This window comes from Carassius gibelio, chromosome A22 (assembly GCF_023724105.1).
Source record: "Carassius gibelio isolate Cgi1373 ecotype wild population from Czech Republic chromosome A22, carGib1.2-hapl.c, whole genome shotgun sequence".
NCBI classification, from domain to species: Eukaryota; Metazoa; Chordata; class Actinopteri; order Cypriniformes; family Cyprinidae; genus Carassius; species Carassius gibelio.
Window position 1 is genome coordinate 3363265 of NC_068392.1, and position 22349 is coordinate 3385613.

The 22349-nt window shown below is 39.2% G+C and overlaps 2 protein-coding genes across 3 annotated transcripts in view; both read right to left on the bottom strand.

Annotated features, from left to right (window-relative positions):
• The window catches only part of LOC127942795 (uncharacterized), an 83230-nt gene extending 67743 nt beyond the window's left edge, over nucleotides 1–15487 (bottom strand). The window contains exon 1 of the mRNA XM_052538755.1: nucleotides 15335–15487. Coding sequence (XP_052394715.1) covers nucleotides 15335–15380 — 46 coding nt within the window. The 5' untranslated portion in view covers nucleotides 15381–15487. The remainder of the gene's footprint in view (nucleotides 1–15334) is intronic.
• The window catches only part of LOC127942812 (uncharacterized), a 92368-nt gene that overhangs the window by 67782 nt on the left and 2237 nt on the right, over nucleotides 1–22349 (bottom strand). Inside the window, exons 2-5 of one of the 2 annotated variants that reach the window (XM_052538793.1) lie at nucleotides 19840–20172; nucleotides 18485–18622; nucleotides 18091–18387; nucleotides 17882–18001 (exon numbers count right to left, since the gene is read on the bottom strand). In XM_052538793.1, coding sequence (XP_052394753.1) covers nucleotides 17883–18001; nucleotides 18091–18387; nucleotides 18485–18622; nucleotides 19840–20172 — 887 coding nt within the window. In that variant the 3' untranslated portion in view covers nucleotide 17882. Of the gene's footprint in view, nucleotides 1–17556; nucleotides 18002–18090; nucleotides 18388–18484; nucleotides 18623–19839; nucleotides 20173–22349 lie in introns of those variants that run through there. The other variant, XM_052538792.1, reaches the window with a different exon arrangement.

A 22349-nucleotide genomic window follows, 5' to 3' on the forward strand; every position in this document is an offset into this window, starting at 1 on the left:
TTTCAGCTATTAAAGCAATTTCATTCACATATCTCCACTGAATCCGATCATAATCTATTTCAGTAAGATCAGAGTTCAGAGTGACTGAATCTCCCTCCTTCACTGATATTTCATCTGTATCACCAAACACACAGAGAACAAACAGAAACAGCTTGTCACAAATTAATACTGTTTAAATACTACATGTAATTAGTTTGGCATGAATTTTTCAAATTAATAAAATAAAACAACAGAACAGACACCAAAGAAGCAAAATAGCCTGTGGAATAAGATCTGGTGATTAAAGGGGAGGGCTAATGCCATTCCATGCATTCTGACTTATTTCCACTGTTAAATTGGATTTTCATGCAAAACATGCATGCAAAAAAAATGTATTTTATAAATCTGATCAAACTAAAGACTCTTCAGAGATATGAAGGATGTAATACTACTCTATAGGTACTCAAGATTAACATGAGATTGGCAGAAACTGTGTGTGTTATGTCCCCTTTAAAAAAAAAGAGGAACAGATGGAACAAATATGACTCACCATAGACAGCGAGAAAGAAAGTTATAGTCATATTTTGGTCTCTACTGTATAAAATTCAGTTTGTTCGTTTGTGATGTTAGTGATGGTCAGAGATCCAGTTTGATCGTCCAGCTTCAGTCTGTCTCTGAATCTCCCGTCAAGAACATCATCAAATACAGAGAATCTGTCGGCTGTGTTGTGTTAATTTTATCTGACTAAAGAAATATGCAGATGTTCTCTCCAAACATCTTAGTTTCCAACCAGCAAAGGTAATTTAACCCATTGTTCTTACCTTCGATGTCTTCTCTGTGGCAATGGAGAGTTCTGCACTTCTTCCCACCAGAACCAGATCAGCTCAGTTGAGTCTTTGCCTCTGCAGAGCTTTGTAATACAGAATCAGGAACAAACTACAATAATAACTTTACTCATAAAAAAATACTCAGAGACTTGTTTAAAAGTTTTAACGCATCACCATGGTACATGGCTTCGCTTTATTTTAAACACTAACTCATAAGCAAAATAATAAAAAAGTAAAAAGTAAAAGCGTAAGTCTTCACCCCGAGATTAAAACTGGCAGAAAGACATTGCAAGGCTTTTACTGGTAAAATAAAATTTTCAGTCTTTCAACAGTTAAATTTTATCATAAAAATAGCATAGCATCACAAATAACTGTTTAAAAAAAAGCCATATTCAGAGTTTTCTATCAAAATTAAGGTCAATCAATAGAATTTTTATAATTTTGGTAAAACAAATATGTTTTAAAGAAAAGGATTAAAAGAAAATGCTGGAATCAACATTAAAATCTGTTGTTTGAGCTTATGTTCTATTAAATTAAGAATATTCCTGCAAAAGACAATTTAATAAATACATCCTGAAAGTCCATCAACTTTCTGAGATGAGCACACACGAGGGTTGTCCCTCTTGTTTTGCCTCCATGTGTCCGTCTTGTATCCAGTGAGTGTTGTGATTCCAAGAAAACTTCTGCACATAAAAACAAGCAAAAGCATCAGGATAAAGTTATGTATCAAATGAAACCAGCTCAATAAAATAAATGTCAAAATGCCACTTATACAATACAGTCAGCATTTACCAGTACTTAAAAGGTTACTCCACCCCAAAATGAAAATCTTACCCTGTCGTTCCAAACCCGTAAAAGCTTCGTTCGTCTTCGGAACACAATTTAAGATATTCTGAATGCACTCGGGAGGATTGTAACTGTCCCATAGACTCTCCAGTAAATACCACTGTCAAGGTCCAGAAAAGTATGAAAGACATCATCAGAATAGTCCATCTGTGGTTCAACCGTAACGTTATGAAGCGACGACAATACTTTTTGTGTGCAAAGAAAACTAAAGTAAGGATTTATTCAACAATTAGTCTCCTCTGTGTCAGTGTAGTGCCATTTTTGGAGAGTATCTGTTGGACACACACTACATAGCCTGTTCTGTGTCAGCTGGGTCACATGGACATAATAAAAAAATAATGACTTTGTTGAATAAAGTTGTTCTTTTTGTTTTCTTTGCATACAAAAAGTATTCTTGTAGCTTCGTAAAATTACAGTTGAACGACTGATGGCAGATGGACTATTCTGACAATTTATTTTCTTAGACATTGTTAATTGTTTGGCAGTCAGTGGGACAGACGCAAGCCTCCCGGTTCTCATCTGAAATATCTAAAATTGTGTTCCGACGACGAACATAGCTTTTACGGGTTTGGAACGACATTAATCACTGTTAACAGTTAACAGTGATGAATGTCTACATTGTCATTATGGGGTGGAGCAACCCTTTAAATAAGTAACCTTTTTCGCAAATGAAATTACTTAAGTAAAACTTGTTACCTTTGAAAAAATTCAAGTGTGCAAAAGATGCCTGCTCCCGGGACACCGGACTGAAGTTGTAATACGACTCCAAATCCAGCTACAATGTTGAGTTATGCATTCACAACCATCTGACCCTCAAATAGTCAAAAGCCACTGGGTGGACCTGAAATGAATAAATATAAGCAATAATGTAACCTACAATGCAGTATTTCAATAAAAAATGTAATCTAAATTACAAGTTTATCAAATTATTTAAATAATTAATACATTGCCTAATAAAATCAGCTTCAGAGTCTTGAAGCATCGAACATTTCTCCACATCAGCTGCTATTCTTTGCACCTACAAGAAATAAAGAAAATAATCTTGTGATTTCTTTAAAGCATTATGTAAATGAGACCAAAATTAACACCCAAAAAGGCATATATTTTAGAATAAACAAACTATTATAAATTATATAATTTATAATTATAAATTGTAATATTACATTGTAGAACTGTACCACCAATCAAATTAAATAATTAACAGTGCAAAATTAACACTGTGTAATGACATGAAATTTGAAAATACAATAAATAAATGTTGGAAAAATGCAATGCTACTTATTAAACCTGAAACTAATCCGCCATTAGGTGGCAGTAAACAACTTAATGAGGGAATCAACTGAGTCATTCAGTGAACCGATCCCTTCAAAAAGATGATCATTTAGCTCAAGTTTGGAGAGTTTTGATTTGAGAATGAGCAAAATAGTTTTGCTTTGGTCTTTGTTTGGAACTATATTCGTTGGTGAAATACAACAACAGTTAATATTGTGTCTAAAAAAGTAAGTAACTTGTTAACTAATTGTTTATTGAACTATGTATTTGCAATCGTGATACTCACGAAAACAGCTCACTTGTGATGCTTCTTATATCATATGTTATGAATAAACTCAACAGTTGAACATTTACCTCATGTATTTTCTGTGAGTTTATGTGTGCGGTTAAGCTTGTTTTGATGTTGAATGAAACGTCAATATAATCAGAATCAGTCTCGCGTTTCGATGCTTCCTAACCAGTCTTTTTTCTTTTCTTTTTTCTTTTTTAATCAGGCTAACTTGTCCAGTCGAGCATATAAAGATGTCTTTCACTTATTACAATAAGGTGTCGAGTCAATATGGGACAGTTGAACACATATAAACGAATGAAATTTCACATTTTGCTGTTCGTCAGTTATTTCGATAGATAGCAGTCCCAGATAGCAAATGACATGTGGCCCAGTTCTGACCCACATCTCCCATATTCTTCTGGCCCACATACCACGCGGAGTGATGGCGATGACTCAACCTGAGTCTGGCTGACATATGTCAGCCACAACTGAACCAGACCTGGGCCACATCTCAGAAATGGTGTGGGTGACATCTGGGCCAAATCTGGCCCAGTTTTGTCTGACAGAAGTCAGCCACAACTGTACCAGATCCATGCCGCATCTCACAAATGGCATGGGCGACACCTGGCCCAGATGTCAACCACGCCATTTCTGAGATGTGGCCCAGATCCGTCCCAGTTGTGGCTGACTTCTGGGTTAGATATGGCCCATATTAACCCTTTCTAGACACAAAAGAATATGTAATTAATCCAGAATAAAGAAAACACTCATGTAGTCTAAACTGCTTTATTAAAATATAAAAATTAGACAAATAAATATACATACATGAATACAACTGCATGTATAGATATAAAACAAATACATTTACATTATTACAAAATAAAAAATGCAGATAAATATTTATAAATATAGTTAAATACACATTAACATTACATTTACATTTAGCAGACACTTTTATCCAAAGCAACTTACAAATGAGGACAATGGAAGCAAAATCAACAAAAGAGCAATGATATACAGGTGCTGGTCATATCATTAGAATATCATCAAAAAGTTTATTTATTTCACTAATTCCATTCAAAAAGTGAAACTTGTATATTATATTTATTCATTACACACAGACTGATATATTTCAAATGTTTATTTCTTTTAATTTTGACGTTTATAACTGACAGCTAAGGAAAATCCCAAATTCAGACGCGGCAGAGAGGAGTGAGTATGAGAAACATTCAGATACACAGGCTGATTCAGTCTTCTGAATTGGGAGTAGCGAACATGCATTATAAACTTCTTTCAAATTAGAATCTGTTGGGGAGATAAAATGTGCAAGATAACGTATATGTACTAATAAAAACATCAAACAAAAAACATCAAACAAAAGTAAGAACTGATAAGGAAGCCCTTGATACTGTGACACAGCTCTTTGAAATTAACATTACCTTTTTTGCAGTGGCGGTAGTTTGTGTGTCCATCTATAGTTGCCATCATCTAAGGTCTTTTGAGTACTGGTATCATCTGAAGTCCTCACAAGTCCTGCAAGTCCTGTGCTGTGCAGTTTCTAATAACCCTGGGATGGACATTTGCAGAAACAGGAAGATTAGCATAGCTGCTGTTCATATCATTTCAGACATTGTGCACTTTTTACTATTTCATCAATGGAGTACATTGAGTACTAGTTTTAATCTAGTAGGTTTAAACTGAAATAATTTTTCTAGATCCCTTAATAAACATATTATTTGTTGTCTGTTTTTGGGGAAAAGACACAGTCTCTATAGAATGGACTGCATATGCCAAAGTAACATTTAATACATTTTAATAAAATGTAACTGGGAGGAACATCATAACTGTAATTTACACAACCATTCAAGAGTTTGGGGTCTGTAAGATATTTTATGCCTTTATAAAAAATATCTTATGCTCACCACGGCTCCATTTATTGAATCAAATTACAGTAAAATAGTAACACTGTGACTATTACAATAATAAAAAAAAAAACTCTTTTCTATGTGAATATTATGTTAAAATGTCATTTATTCCTTTGATCAAAGCTGAATTTTCAGCATCATTACTCCAGTCTTCAGTGACAAATCTTCAGAAATCATTCTAATATGATTTACTGCACATTTCTGATTATGATCAATGTTAAAGTACAGACGTGCTGAAATTTTTTTTGTTGGATTCGTTGTTGCATAGAATCCAAACATTTGAATGTTAGTGTTACATGCATCAAATTATTCAAAATCATCTGTTTCAAATAGTGTTCCTGTAGCTCACAACTGGTAGAGCACTGTGCTAGCAAGCAAGCGCAAGGTTGGGGGTTCGATTCCCCGGGAACACATGATATGTAAAAATTGATAGCCTGAATGCACTGTAAGTTGCTTTGGATAAAAGCGTCTGCTAAATGCATAAATGCAGGTCTTTTGAACTTTGTATTCATCTGTGAATCCTGAAACATAAAATGCATCACGGTTTCCACAAAAAAAAAAAAATGAAGCAGCACAACTGTTTCAACGCTGATAATAAGTTTCTTGAGCAGCAAATCAGCATTTCTGAGGGATCCATGTGACACTGAAGACTGGAGGAATGATGCTGAAAATACAGCTGCACATCACAGGAATAAATTAATTTATAATGTATTCACATAGAAAACAGTTATTTTAAATTGTCATAATATTTCACAATATTACTCTCTTTACATATTTTAATCAAATAATTACTACAGAGGTGAGCAGAAGATAATTATTACAAATGGTATCAACTTCAAGCTTTTGAACACTAGTGTACTGTATATTTGAGGTTTGACTTACTGTACTAGTCTTGTGGTCAATAGCATCTTGGAGATGTTGTCTTACAGTAGGTTCACTCCGACTCTGCTGGATGCAGCAGGCCATCAGCACTGGAGAATCTAGGAACAAAACAAGCAATTTGACACAGAGCCAACAATATTTAGTCTGCAGTTCCAGGTTTATTAGATGGAAACAAGCTAGAGCAGGTGAAATGCAAAAAATAAATAAATAAAATAACAGATTCATTGCAATATATGTTGTGAAAAAAATGCAGATTAGGTTACTTAACCTTTTCAGCACTTCCTACATCTCTGTCAGCAGCTCCCTTCAGACATATTGAAATCTTGGACACTCCCTTCTGTTGTAGAAGGATTATTCCAGTTTAACAGTTAACAGTTAACAGTTTTATGTTTACCATAAAAGATCAAAACAACTTTAGTTTTCAGCCAATTTTCGCGCTCCTTGATAACGTGACGTCATCGATAAACAGTAAAGTGTAAATGTTAAGGTTAAATAAATGTAGCAATTTCCAATCATCCATTGAAAGATTACCAACAAAACAGTCAAAAGCTATCATCTACAGATGAAGATTTGATTAAAAGCCCAAGCTTTCATAAATAAATGCACAAAAGAGTTATCATACCTGACGATACGTCGTCTGAAAACGGTAGAAATGCTAACGGACTTTTTCGAAGACATTAAACCATTCCTATAAAGTAAATAAACAACAGAAGCGAGTCAAATACAAGTAAGAGAAGTGTCAACAACAGTTATAAGTAATATTTGCGTGATTTTATGGACTTAACTCACCTGAAAACAGTGAAATCAGCGAGAAACAGGGTTTTTCCTCGGGACATGTGCAGTGTTGCGCTCCGTTTCCATGGCAACTCCATCCGGTCCGCGCGCACGCCCATGAAAGCACGTCACGAATTAAAAGTCACACGCTTACGTTACATAAATAAACATATGAATAAACATATGCCCCTTATTTTTTCTGTAAGAGGGGGCGCGGCCATTTGTAAATGTAATGTGTCTGGCTTTCGGTGTCATTCCAGCTATATTAGCTGTACAAACAGCTTGTTTTGCTGTTTACTGTTGCAAACTGCTGTATCTTACCATGTTATTTTTAATGTATTGTCTTAATTATGAACGTACTGGTTTGTAGTGCAAACAGTTTTACCGTTTACTGCACTTTGTTCTTCTTGTTATTTCCCTATAACCATGACCATAAGTCTCACACATTCACATACAATTGCTTGGTGGATAGAATTAGATCACTACATAATTCAAAATGTCATTCAATTATGATATTGCTAATTTAAAATTCATTTTGTAGTTCTATAGCCCAGTGCAAAATGCCAGGCCTGCGCATAATAGTGGGACAAAGTGGCACTTTTATAGTTTAAGATTTTGTATTGTTGCTTATTACGAACACTCATATATATATATATTGTCACACACCTGGACTCATTTAATGTGTTTTTGCCCGTGACCCAGTTTCCGTCTTTCCGTGTTTGGTTGATTAGTTCCCAGGTGTGTCCATTCTATTCCTCATGTGTTCCATGTCCCTGTCAATTTAATGATTCCATCCACCTGTGTTTCCCCAATTATCCTTTGTACTTAAGCCTTGTCCTTTCAGTTCTGTTTTGTCGGGTCTTCATTACCACTTGTTACTCACTTGTGACTACTTGCTACTTACGTGTGTCTACCTCTGTGCTCTATGTTGGATATCCCCTGTGTTGGATATATTAAAAGCCTTATTCCGTTTATCCTCGACTCCGTATTCCTTCAGGCAGCGTAAAACCGTGACAGAAGACCCGACCACAAAAGAGAAAATAGAAAACTGCGTGTTCTTCCCTCCGTTTTGCTTTTGTTTTTTCACAGTCTTTTCTTTTCCTAGTGTCTATGGATCCCCTCTATCGTCCCGAATTCCTCATCCTCCTGCTGAAGCAGGAAGGACGTTCTCTCGAGGACCATACCAGACAGTTTTTCCTATTAGCTAATGCCACCAGCTACCCGGACGGCGCGCTCTGCACCTTCTACAACACCAGCCTGAACTCCAAATGCAGAGCGTTGTCGTCCGAAGATGGTCCTCGAGAGGATTTCGCCGCATTCGTGGAGTGGACTCTGGCGAGAAATGGCACATCTTTCACCGTCAGCCCCGTAGAGGATCTCGCCAGTCCCACTCCCTACCCAGAGACCAGCCAGCCACCAACTCGCTACACGGAGCCAGAGCCCACCGCAGCCGCAGAGCCCGAGCCATTCACCGACAGGGAACAGGATCTCGAGAGCGCGACTGACCAGGTGTGTGAGCCGGCAACACCGTGCATCGTGGGAGTCCTCGTGGAGATCGAGGGCGTGGAGGAAAGCCCTGCCCACACTCCTGCGTCTGAGGGTGAGCTGTTTGCAGTCTCTGAAAGCCATATGGAGCAAGTTCTGGATCTGATGGACTGGTCTATGGAGGTAATCCCTAATTTTCCTGTTTCCCCGCTGGTTCCGTCCAGCCCTGATTCCCCTGTATACCCTCTCAGTCTCCCACTCCTACCTCCTCCAGTCATTTCCTCTGCTCCATTTCCGCTGGTTCCATCCAGCCATGAGTTTTCTGTTTCTCCGCTGGTTACGCCCAGCCCTGAGTTTTCTGTTTCTCCGCTGGTTAAGCCCAGCCCTGAGTTTTCTGTTTCTCCGCTGGTTACGCCCAGCCCTGAGTTTTCTGTTTCTCCGCTGGTTACGCCCAGCCCTGAGTTTTCTGTTTCTCCGCTGGTTACGCCCAGCCCTGAGTTTTCTGTTTCTCCGCTGGTTACGCCCAGCCCTGAGTTTTCTGTTTCTCCGCTGGTTACGCCCAGCCCTGAGTTTTCTGTTTCTCCGCTGGTTCCGCCCAGCCCTGAGTTTTCTGTTTCTCCGCTGGTTCCGCCCAGCTCTGAATCTTCTGTTTCTCCGCTGGTTACGCCCAGCCCTGAGTTTCCTGTTTCTCCGCTGGTTCCGCCCAGCCCTGAGTTTCCTGTATCTCCGCTGGTTCCGCCCAGCTCTGAATCTTCTGTGTCTCCGCTGGTTCCGCCCAGCTCTGAATCTTCTGTGTCTCCGCTGGTTCCACCCAGCTCTGAATCTTCTGTGTCTCCGCTGGTTCCGCCCAGCTCTGAATCTTCTGTGTCTCCGCTGGTTCCGCCCAGCCCTGACTCTTCTGTGTCTCCTGTATTCCCTCCCAGCCTCCCTCTCCCACCTCCTCCCAAACCTACTGGTCCTTCTGCTCCACTTCCGCTGGTTCCATCCAGCCCTGATCCTCCTGTCGTTCCCCCCATCCTTCTCCTCTCTCCTCCTCCTAGACCAGCCAGTTCCTCGTCATCCCTGCTGGTGCCAGTCAGTCCCGCAGCTCACCCTCAGTCCGCGCCATCGGGGCGCGGTGGTTCGCCGCTGGACTGCCAGTCTCCAGCTCCGCCTTGGCGTGTTAAGGCCCTGTCTCCGCCTCCAGCCTCCGAGCCCTGGACTCCTCCTCGGTCCTTCGACCCAGCGGCTCCGCCTTGGCTCTTAGCTCCCTCGTCTCCACCGTGGCCTGTCATCCCACCTGCTCCACCGGGCTCCCTCGTCCCTCCGGCTCCACCTTGGTCAGTCGTCGACCATCCGCCACCTCGGGACTCCTCTCCTCTGGTTCCACCTCGTCACTCCATCCCTCCGGCTCTGTCAGGCTCCTCCTTCCCTCCGGTTCCACCTCCATCCTCGGTCGCTCCGGCTCCACAGCGGTCTGCCAGGACCCCGCCTCCGCCTTGGTCGCCTGAGCCTTCTGCTCCACCTAGGCCCTCCGGAACCTCGTCGTCACCCTGGCTCTGCGGCTGTGCTGCTCCATCTTGGGCTCCTCACCCACCGGTGCAGTCTCCGCCTGTCGGCTCCCTGGTGTCGTCGACCCTTCCTTCACCATGGCTCCTCCCGCCGTCGACTCCACCTTGGATCTCCGTCCTGGCTGGTCTCTGGTGGACCATCTGGCTCTTCCTGCTCCTGTCTCCTCCCTGGCTCCTTCCTCCGTCGTCTCCTCCTTGGCTCCTCCTTCTGTGGTCCCTGTCTGCTGGCCCCCTCCTGGAAGTCCGTCCTCCACCGGAACCTCCTCCCAAGTTCCCACCTACGCCTCCCCCTGTTGTTTCTACGGTGCGAGGACGCACCTACCGGGAGGGGGGAGTACTGTCACACACCTGGACTCATTTAATGTGTTTTTGCCCGTGACCCAGTTTCCGTCTTTCCGTGTTTGGTTGATTAGTTCCCAGGTGTGTCCATTCTATTCCTCATGTGTTCCATGTCCCTGTCAATTTAATGATTCCATCCACCTGTGTTTCCCCAATTATCCTTTGTACTTAAGCCTTGTCCTTTCAGTTCTGTTTTGTCGGGTCTTCATTACCACTTGTTACTCACTTGTGACTACTTGCTACTTACGTGTGTCTACCTCTGTGCTCTATGTTGGATATCCCCTGTGTTGGATATATTAAAAGCCTTATTCCGTTTATCCTCGACTCCGTATTCCTTCAGGCAGCGTAAAACCGTGACATATATATATATATATATATGTGTGTGTGTTTGTGTGTGTGAGTGTGTGTGTTTCATTTTTTTGTAACTTTTTTTTATTAAAAAGTGAAATTTTCATATATTCTAAAGGTTCTTAATTTTAATATGAATTTTTTGATGATTAGAGCTTAATTTAATGAATGTAATTATTGCATTTAAAAGTATAAAAAAAGGAGTTAAACAAATATTCTTTAATTATTCAAAAGGATTTTTAGAGAAACTTTGTCCTGTGGTGTGACAGTACAGGTGTAACAATGGAGGACTTTTTTTTTTTATCACACCAAAGGACGTTTCAGCCTTTTCTGTCAATTAATGACCTTGCTTTTCCAAGCTAACCTGTCATTAGTGGCAAGCAAGACACATTTGCAAAAATTTTTAGGATTATGTAGCTTAACATGCACTTTTTAATAAAAAATATAATTTAGGGGTGTCATATTAATGCACAACAAAGCATAAAAAATGTGTAGTGGTTCCGAAAAAGTTCAAAGGACATGGTGTCACACCAGAGAACATGGTACAAAAATGTAAAAAAATGGAATAACATTGCAGCTTCATAAAAGGTCCGTGTAGGTCAAATAAATGTGTGTATGTATTTTTATTACGTGTCCTGAAATATTATGGGCGTCCAGTACTCAAAATAGTTTTAGAACCACTGACTGGTAAAGTAAGGTGATCTGCCAGGACGTGTCTTCAGAAAATGGCACATCTGGTCACCTGGTATAGGCCATATCTGGCCCACATACAACAAGCCAGAACTCAGCCTAAAACCGGTTTGTCACACACGGGCCAGATCTGGCCCACACACAGCAAGCCACGACTCAAATTAAAGCTGGTTTGTCACACACGGGCCAGATCTGGCCCACACACAGCAAGCCACGACTCAAATTAAAGCTGGTTTGTCACACACGGGCCAGATCTGGCCCACACACAGCAAGCCACGACTCAAATTAAAGCTGGTTTGTCACACACGGGCCAGATCTGGCCCACACACAGCAAGCCACGACTCAAATTAAAGCTGGTTTGTCACACACGGGCCAGATCTGGCCCACACACAGCAAGCCACGACTCAAATTAAAGCTGGTTTGTCACACACGGGCCAGATCTGGCCCACACACAGCAAGCCACGACTCAAATTAAAGCTGGTTTGTCACACACGGGCCAGATCTGGCCCACACACAGCAAGCCACGACTCAAATTAAAGCTGGTTTGTCACACACGGGCCAGATCTGGCCCACACACAGCAAGCCACGACTCAAATTAAAGCTGGTTTGTCACACACGGGCCAGATCTGGCCCACACACAGCAAGCCACGACTCAAATTAAAGCTGGTTTGTCACACACGGGCCAGATCTGGCCCACACACAGCAAACCACGACTTAAATTAAAGCCGGTTTGTCGCACACGGGCCAGATCTGGCCCACACACAGCAAGCCATGACTCAAACTAAAGCCGGTTTGTTGCACACGGGCCAGATCTGGCCCATAAACAGCATGCCGCAACTCAAACTAAAACCGGCTTGATGTGTGTGGGCCAGAGATGGCCCATATAACCTCTGCCGCTGCCAGAACTGAGCCAGATGTGCCATAGTTGGCCCAGATGAGGCCCGGATATGTATGCTATCTGGGGTAAGTTGCTATGACAATCGTTCGCATTGGGCTTAATGATAAACGTTAGGTAAACACTACTTTAAATGCTCTCAATAAGAAAATTTTACTTCCAAAAATCGAACATTTGGCGTAACGTTAACTATGCTATGATAGCAATTTCCAGTTTACTGCACATAAGTTACCAAGGCCACTTCTCTAAATGTCAGGATAGGAGGTTATTGTGACATGAAATCGCTTATACATTAACTTAAATAAATATAAAAGAATATATTTCTTACGTATAATTAAGTGAACTTACCAGGAATCATGAATAAAGCATTTAATCTTCAATCGTTCTCGAGCTGCTCCAGTCGGCTGGGTTTGAATGATGCGCGCTCAATCCCATAATGCCACACTACAGTAAGTTAGTGTAAAAAGCAGGAACTACAGTTACAACACCTGCTTCTTGTAAATGAATTACAGTTGACGTGGAAATATACTGTTAACAACTGTAAAACCTTATTTGACCCATAATGCATTGCGATATACAGCTGCATCTTGTAAAATGTTTATACAGTAAAATTCTGTAAAATTTAGCTGTAGAAACTACAGCAATTTTTTACAGTGCACACACTAACAGTCAGGTTGCTATGGATACAGGAAGTATGACATTTCCTTATTTGGCAACCCCTCCTCAGCACACATACATTAAAGGGGGGGGGGGGTGAAATGCTCATTTTCACTCAATATCCTGTTAATCTTGAGTAACTATAGAGTAGTACTGCATCCTTCATAACTCCAAAAAGTATTTAGTTTTATTATATTCATAAGAGATAGTCTGTATCGATTTTTCCCGGAAAAACACAAGCGCCTGGAGGCGTGACGTGTGGGCGGAGCTAAAGAATCACGAGCGCCAGTAGGCTTTTGCGTTGAGAGCGTTTGGAAGCTGTGACAGCTGTGAAGGCTGAAACTGAACGAGAGCAGCAGCAGTAACGACTCGCTCCGAGCGGGGCTCGAACCCGAGTCTCCGATGGGAGGCAGACGCACTAACAAGGAGGCAGAGATATTTGAAGCAGTTTTACTCACCGCCTGTAGTTCCAACACACAATCGTGACCCTTTTTCGTTGGGACTGCATTATCCTTAAGAAATAAACGATACGCAAATCCGTCGTCAAACTGGGGTTTGTTTGTAAAACAAGCATTTTAGAAATGCAGGGAACAAACAGAAACACTTGCACAACTCCGTTGATGCTCTGTAAAAATAAAATTCATCCACTGGTCCCTTAATGCTGTTTTTTTTTTTGGTAATCTGTGCAGGGTTGTCTTGCCCTGGCAACCAAAAACACACTTATTCTGTGACATTTGGCGACGCTCTCGCTCTGATCAGTGAATGTCTGTGCTCTGCTATACAGGAGCGCGCGCTCTTCCGGCAGAAGTGCCTCAGGACCCATATAAGGAAATTCCACTCCATCTAACGTCACACAGAGCCATACTCGAAAAAAACTTTCCGAAACTTGGGACAAACCGGAAGGAGTATTTTTGGAACAGAAATACTCCTTCAAACATACAACTTAATTTTTGAAACTTTGTCCATGTTTAGCATGGGAATCCAACTCTTTAACAGTGTAAAAAAACTCAGTATGCATGAAATAGCATTTCACCCCCCCTTTAAGTAATTGCTGCTTTACTTTCTTTCTATTAAAGCAAATTAATCTTTCTATCTATCTATCTAAGCTGTTACAAAATCTTAAGGCGTGGGCTAAGTAAGTAACTATTGCTAAACTGCACAGCATCCTCCTCCCTGTGTTAATCAGATTAAACACATTACCATACAATTTTTTAGTAAGAAAATCCATCTTGCAATTCAGATTGCAAGATGCATTTCCTTGCACACTCATTATTATATTAGCAAAAAGCAAGCATACGTGACGGTCTCAACTGGCGTACATGACAGTTTCAACTGTTGAGCAAATTTTCTGCTGGTCCGTCGGTTGATCTCCTCTTCTGTTTCTCTCGACGCTTGTCTTTCTTCTTTTGTCGTTTGACCTTCTTGCTCCAGTCTTTCTGGAGGCCTTCAACAAGTAAATCATCAAAAGCAATCTTTATTTTACCTGGTTTACTATTATAGTTACCTAGTGAGACATGATTGGGAATATTGTGACTAGGTGACCCCATCTCAAAATTGGGAATCTCCAAAACAGCTGTTACATTGATCACAGCGATTAAATTGTTTCCAACCCAAAACCTCCACTGAATCGCATCATCATCCATTATTTCAGTAAGATCAGAGTCTTTAGTGACTGCATCTCCCACTGACACAAACTTCACTTCATCACCAAACACACATGAAGAAGAGAGTTTATCACAGAATAAAGCTGAAGAATCACTGGATGTTGGTTTGATGAAGCTTCACTAAAACACTTGATTTAAATTTGAAGTTAATAATATAGATTCATATATGAAACCATAACTACAGTAGTGATGTCATTCAACAACAAAAAAACATCTTCAAACTATAGTTACAGATTGGGTAAACATATTTCATAGTTGTGCTTGGATTCAGTCGTTTTATTTCTGATAATGCAATGAAACATGCCAAATAGTGTGGACATCATTTTTCTTGAGGCTGTCATAGAAATAAATGATGAATAGCCTGCATGCAAGAACAAGAGATAATCAACAAAATATTTTTCTCTTTGAGCTTTTGTTTTTCATTATAATCATAATCATCATAAAGCCTGTAGCTGCATTGTTGTTTTTGTTTTATCTTTTGGCCAAATAATTGTGTCAGACCTTATTTACCAAATATATACCAAAAATACCAAATTTAGTTTTTTTGTTCTTACCTTATATGATGCAAAATATTTTAAAATGTTAATAATTGACTCATATTTTGATGGTTTAAATCACACTTGTGTGATCACACATACAGTGATTAAAAACAAAACAAACCAATCCACTCCGGACATAAATAAAATTTTTATTTTAATAACTTTAATAAGTCACTAAAACAGATGCTGTTGGGTGTCTGAGCTTCACGTTTATTTTATGTAATAAATCACTTATAGACCTGACAAGGCCTTTATCCAAACTTGATCTTAAATTATTTCTATATGAGAAAAACAGTAAATGTTTATCCTCTCTGACTAATTTAACTCGTATTTTATTACATGCTACCAGAACAGAAGCAACTGAAATCATAAAAACATATTTCAAACTCACCGTCCAGACGCCAGAAACACAAACAGAACCAGAATCTGTCAAACATTTTCAACGGTTTCAGTTCACAAATATGAAGACAAACTCTTCAGAACTGGTTCAGTAATAAAATGACAGATGAGCTGATGAGAGACTGATCTGTAGTAAAGTGATATGAAACTCGGCTAAAATAACTCTCGTTCGGCTAAAATAACTTCCTATTTATTCAGTGTTAATGTGTGGCCATTCAACTCTTTTATACTTATTTAGTCACATCCTCATTCTCATTTTTAGCTCCAGTATATTTTCAAACATTTCTGGATCTTGACGGCATATTTTACTTGGCAGTCAATGGGACAGTCTCCTGGTTTTCATTCAAAATATCTTAAATTATGTTCCGAAAACGAACTAAGCTTTTACTGGTTTGGAATGACGTGGGTATCCGTAATAAAATGTCCCTCACACGGGGTGAACAAAGGCCTCCTGTAGCCTTTTTGGATGAACTAACCCTATAAAGCAGTGTTTGATCTGCTCATGAGATCCTGAGAGTGTTTGGCTCTGCTCTCTCCTCTAACTGTCTCCAGCTCGTTTCTTCTTCAGTTCTTCTTCAGTTCTCCTCTCAGACGGATTTCAGAGAATGGCTTTACATCTTAATGTTGTGATCCAAACTAACAACCCTCAGTCTCTTGTTCTCTGACTCCATTCATCACTGATGGAGCTTCAGATTTCACTCTTTAAGAAACAGGAATATTAAAAGATGTAATGTTGTGTCTGATTCTACAAGCTCTGTTTAACTGTAAATATAGTTTAAAACACACTGACTGTGTGTAAAACGTTTTGCACTATGTGCATGTAAAGCATTTGTCACTTATATTCTATGAAGAGTAAGAAAATTTATGCAACACAAGTTTGCACAAGAAAGACAAAATTGCAGCAACGTGAAATGTGGAAATACAAAATAAATGGGCTGTAACCCACAACAGTGCTTGCGTGGTCAAGAAAACCCACACTGGTAAGCTAGTTTCACCATCTCAGTTTTGCTTTCAAAGCAGCATGACCAACAGTTTCCCACAAAGAGGTTTAATTTGGACTAACAATCACAGCTACTCACACTACATCCATACAAAGTAATGAGGACAGTGGCTTTTATTTAAATCGGATTCATTCAGTGGAAAATGAGATCAGTTTTGCTGAGTTTGGAGAATTTGATGATCATTTTTGTGCACAACGCCTCCAACACAGAAAATGCTTGCTGGATGAACAGTCAAGAGGAGAAACATTATATACATTTATATTTTAAATATACATTTACACTATAGATTGTGTTATATTACCGTGGCATTACATTACAAAGGAAAAGCTAATTAAAACAGCAAGTACAAACATTTCTCTCTCCTGACTGCAAAAAGCAATTACTCCATACCCTTTTCCTCTTTTGGAAAGTCGCGGGGCTTTCTTTTGGATATTTGAGCTAATGGGAACGTACAAATCATATTCTCCCATTCTCCAAGGTATACCAATCTATGACGACTTTGTGTGTAAAAATTGTCCATATGGGAAAACAAACTCGTATTGGTGTATATTATTCAGCATATTAATATAAATAGTTAGCAGTACAGCGTGTTGGCAATAATGGAGGGGAAAGTTGAAAGAAACTGCATTCCCAATACTAGATGAGCCAGCAAGCCTGTGTCCTCAGACAGAATTAAACAGCTTTAAAATCAAACATTTTTAGATGCTGTGGTAAGTTTAACTGAGTATCTGCGTGATGTAATACAACAGCGTGTAACATACAGTATATCATATGTGCCAATATAGCATTAGCAATGAGAATAAATTAAGAAACTTAGCTTAGCTTCGTGAAGACATTCAGAGATAAATAAAGGGTGAAATAGCCAGCTGTGAGGTGGACGCTTTATCAGCTTCTTGATATCTCACTTCTTCCAGCGGGAAAGGCAGATCTAGTGCAAAGCATTGCTGATAACTTATTTTATTTACTTGCCTTTTTTATCATTCAAATTTGGCTAGGTGGTTATCAACACATTTTTCTTTGATGTGACACATTATTATTTACAGTAATAATGCTTTACACAGACTTCCATTATAATGTGAACATTTCCAAATAATGTTTAAAATATTTTTTTTTATATAATTTCGAACTGTATATGCGGCTGAACTACTGTCTTCCTCCAGGAGATGCTCGACATAATAAACAAAATAGATAAAAATAAAACATGGAGAAACTCTTGAAGCTCAGAGTGAGAAAACTTTATTGATAGAGCAAATACAGAGGACAAATGGACAAGACAGGTACATTTTTAAGAGCTCTTAAACCCCTGAATAAAATATGAAAGATTACATCAAGATCAGCACATGAATATAAAGCTTTGAAAACTGAAAAAAATAATAATAATAATGGCAGGTCACATGAGTCAAGCTTGCATCAGCTGACTCTAATCTGATTTCTTTAAGATGTCAGTTTTACACACATTCTAGATCATTAACATCTCTAAACATCTTCTAAATGTCTATTAATCAATCATGCACCTGATGTGTGAATCTGTGATGGACCTTATTCAGCTCTTCTGGATCTGATGTCATAAACCAGAAGAATGACAGTAGCCACGCCCACCAGAGCAGAGAGGACCAATCGGATCACAGCTTCAGTAGAACCACAGCAGTGGACAGAGTCTGAGGAATAAAAACACCAAACTGAGATCAGATCAGTCAATAAACATTAATATCAGCACCGACATCAACTAATCTCAGCTCTGCTGTACCTGAACATGTGTGACAGAGCTGAGTGATGTTCAGATGTTGAGTCTGGTTGCTGATGGGATTGTTGAGCACACAGCTGTAGCTGTTTTTATCCTGATATTCCACCTCCAGAGGTAGAGAGAGACTGATGCTGAGATCAGACACACTGATGCTGGACAATAAACTGTTTCCTTTGTACCAGGAGAGAGTCACATGACCCACATTCACCACTGAACACACCAATGAACAATTCTGCTCTGAGGATGATGATGAAGATGATGAAGAACAGTCTCGGCTGATGACAGGAACAGACAGAGGAGCTGAAAACATGAGTGAATAAAGATAAATATGAACAAATCTTATCAATACTCTTATTTTTGTTTTTATGTGTTGAGTGAGTGTAAAAAAATATTTAACATTTCAATAAGTTAATAGTAATTTCAGCTCCAAATGTCCACAGTATGCGGTCTTCATGTCTTTCAGTAACAGCAGTCGGTGTAGTGACTGAATCTCCCTCCATCACTGACCCTGACTTCTCTTCATCACCAAACACACCTGAATAATGAGTTTTCACAGATTACTGCTGTGGGCCTTGAACCTGGTAGTTATGTTGCTGTCTATACAGGGTCAGAAAGCTTTTGAATTTCTTTAAAAATATCTTAATTTGTGATCCAGATATGAATGAAGGTCTTACGGGTTTGTAATGACATAAGGGTGAGTAATTAATGACAGAATTTTCAATTTGGGGTTAACAGCGGGGGAAATAAGTATATTTGACCATGGGCGTAGGTTTGGGGGGGGGGGGGCGCTAGGTACTAGTCCCTATCAATATTTTGAGATTACAAATTTGTCCCCACCAATATTTAGCAAGCTCCTTTGAACTGCTATTTGGATCTTTGCACTGCTATTTGGATCAATTCTAACGGCCAGGACGACGAAAGTACAAGAAACGGCGTAATTTGATTGGCGGCGGGGTATCTGACATGCTACACACGCGGGCCGGGACTACTTTTGTGTGGGTGTGCATCCGTGCGTGCGTGTGTGTGCGCGCATGTTGACGACGCCAAAGGTAAGTTACCAGGGCTGTCTCTCTGCCACATTTTAATATTCCGGTTTGCCCCTTTTTGTACTTTGTAGATGCCACCCAAGAAGAAAAAAAGGGGATATAAGGAGATTTTTCATAAAGCAGAGTCAGAGTGTAAGTAGGCAAAATAACCAGCTAGCCACACAAATAAACTATAGCAGTAGTGACTGACCAGGCTTTCAAATGAAGATTCTACGGTGGAAAATAGTATTAACTGGTGATAGTATGTGTTACCCAGGATGATAGAATGCTACGTTAGCAAGTAACTGAATGTCAATTAGCCTGTAAGTTACCTTAACTTAGAATCTTGCAGTCAGCATAAAAGTGTGTGTACTGGAGGGCAAATAGTGTTTATAATAGAAAAAGGTTATTATATTTATTTATTTATATTTGTTTCCTTGTGGCAGAGTATTACATTTTCTGATTTCTTTGTATGAATTCAATATACATCTGGTGGAAATTTTGTGTCAATAACCCACTTAGAAATCCCCTTACTGATAAAAATGCTGATGTGTCAAATACTTGTTTCCCCCACTGTATGTCCCAAAACACACTACAGGAAACCATTTTTAATGGGTTTAACAGTTAGCAGTTGATGGTTTGTAATGGTTGTATTTGCAGTGGGAACCATTAGAATTTCTGTGACGGTTCCTATTGGTTTTCTTTTTCAGCAAGGAAACGTATTCACCATTCACAGAAACCGTGAAAGCTTTTGATGACAGTTTAGCTCCAACAATCAGTAGCTCATAATATCCAGCATGTTCAGCTCTGATGTTTGTGATGGTCAGAGATCCAGTCTGATGATCCAGCTTCAGTCTGTCTCTGAATCCCACAACTTCACCATGAGATGTGGAAAAGATCTGAGCTTCTTTATGGATTTGAGCTATAAGAGTCTCTGAAAGTCCAAACGTCCATGTTATCAGATCATCATTATGAATTTCAGTAAGACCAGAGTTTAGAGTGACTGAATCTCCCTCTGTCACTGACACTGTCGTCAATGCATCTGAATCAGCAAACACAGCTGAAGAACAAACAGAAAAGATCAAGGCTTTTAAATAACTTAAGGATGGTTTACAAAAGTAAATAATAATAATGTCCCAAAACAACAACAGAACAGATTAATAACTGTATGTTTGTGGTAAATCTGGACAAAACTGATTTCCTGACGCAGGAACTGAAGTTGATTTGTATATGGCGTTATTTTACTGACAAATGTAGAGAATGCATTATTGTAGCGCGAAAACACATTAATACATTAATAGTGTCATTAATAGTGTCTACTTTGTAAACACTGTTTTAAAAGGTAAATAAAGCTTTAACTAATCAGACCTCCACAACTGATCAATGAAAATACTACGTGAAGAGTTTTGTAGAAGTAGTCAAGTAATTTGAAGTGCGAGCGCATGTGGCATGATTTGTTTATTTTAAATTATAATAAAATACCCACGAGCCTCAGAAAGCCGACCCCGATCTCCTTCCTTCTCACTCACATGAACTGAAACGTATTACAATAACATTTAGCAATATTAATTAAATGTAGCCTATAGTAATGACCAGCAATTATATGCTTGGATTATTTGTACATAACTTGTTGGTCTCTGAGCAATTTTTTAAAAAAAAAACAACAATTATAGCCTCTGACCCTTAAGACTTTATATAAAACATCAATGTTATGTCATAATATGTCAGATCTTCTCAGTTGGTATGAAGGCAAGTAACAACTCCTCAAATCAACACCAAATGTAAAAATAGATGTAAATCATGCAAGATATAACAATAAATGCTCTAATATCATTGCTGTTTGGACATTTATTGTGAGCTTTTTTTGTTGTTGTTGTTTGTTTAAATCCAGAGTTTGTTTTCAGTCCAGATTTTTTTTTTCTTTCATGAAAATCCACTTAATAATAGCTATACATTCAATGGCACTCTTCTCTGAACAGTGCATATGTTAAATGACTAATGCGAATACATTTAACCTATAGATTATAATGTAATAACGTTAGGGAAAATATAAAAAAATATAGTGTCTATATATGTATATATATATATATATATATTTACAATTTATCTAAGCAAACAAAAAAGCATATGATTCTAACAATATAGTCCTATATAAATTGTGTACTTGGATTGAAATAGGCTATTTCAATCCAAGTACACAATTTATACTATATTGTTAGAATCATGTGCTTTTTTGTTTGCTTAGATAAATCGTTCAGAAGGGTTTGAGCAAACTGTTAAAGATCATTTACAAATCATCCAGACGCCCAATTAATTTCTAATATGACTAAGTAGTATTAAATTGTAAAGAAATTACAGATCCATCTTTGTAATCTGACTGCTTGATAACCTTTGACGATGTAAACACGATGTCCACATGTCATCTTTCGACGTAACCTACGCACACTTTCACCCTCCCGGCTTTCTGCAATGGTTTCATCTTCACTTCCTTCCCCTAAACTGTTGGCATCTTTGGACGCGAACAGTGCTACTGATACTTTCTGCTCCACTCTTACATCTTGTTTAAACACTGTTTGCCCCTTATCTTCCAGGCCAGCCCGTAACACCCCTTCTGCCCCTTGGTTATCTGTTGTTCTACGCGAACACCGTTTTAAGCTTAGAGCTTCTGAAAGGGTGTGGCGCAAGTCCAAAAATACTACTGATCTTATTGTGTATCAGTCACTCCTATCTTCTTTCTCTGCTAATGTCTCCTCTGCTAAAAGGACATACTACCATAACAAAATTAACAATTCATCTAACTCTCGCATGCTTTTTAAAACATTTTCCTCACTTCTTTGTCCTCCTCCTCCTCCTGCTTGATCTCTAATAGCTGACGACTTTGCAACGTTTTTCATTAATAAAATTAAACACATTAGTGCACAATTTTCCACACCACAATCAGTCAAGCTCATATCACCAGCAAACTTACACTCATTTACATCCTTCTCTTCACTCTCTTATTCAGAAGTGTCAAAACTCATCCTTTCTAATCACCCTACAACTTGCCCGCTTGATCCTATTCCATCTCATCTCCTTCAAGCCATTTCTCCTGAAGTTGTACCTGCACTCACTCACATCATCAACACTTCCCTCCACACTGGTGTTTTCCCCTCATCATTTAGACAGGCACGTATAACTCCACTACTTAAGAAACCCAACCTCAACCGATCTCTTTTAGAGAACTACAGACCAGTTTCC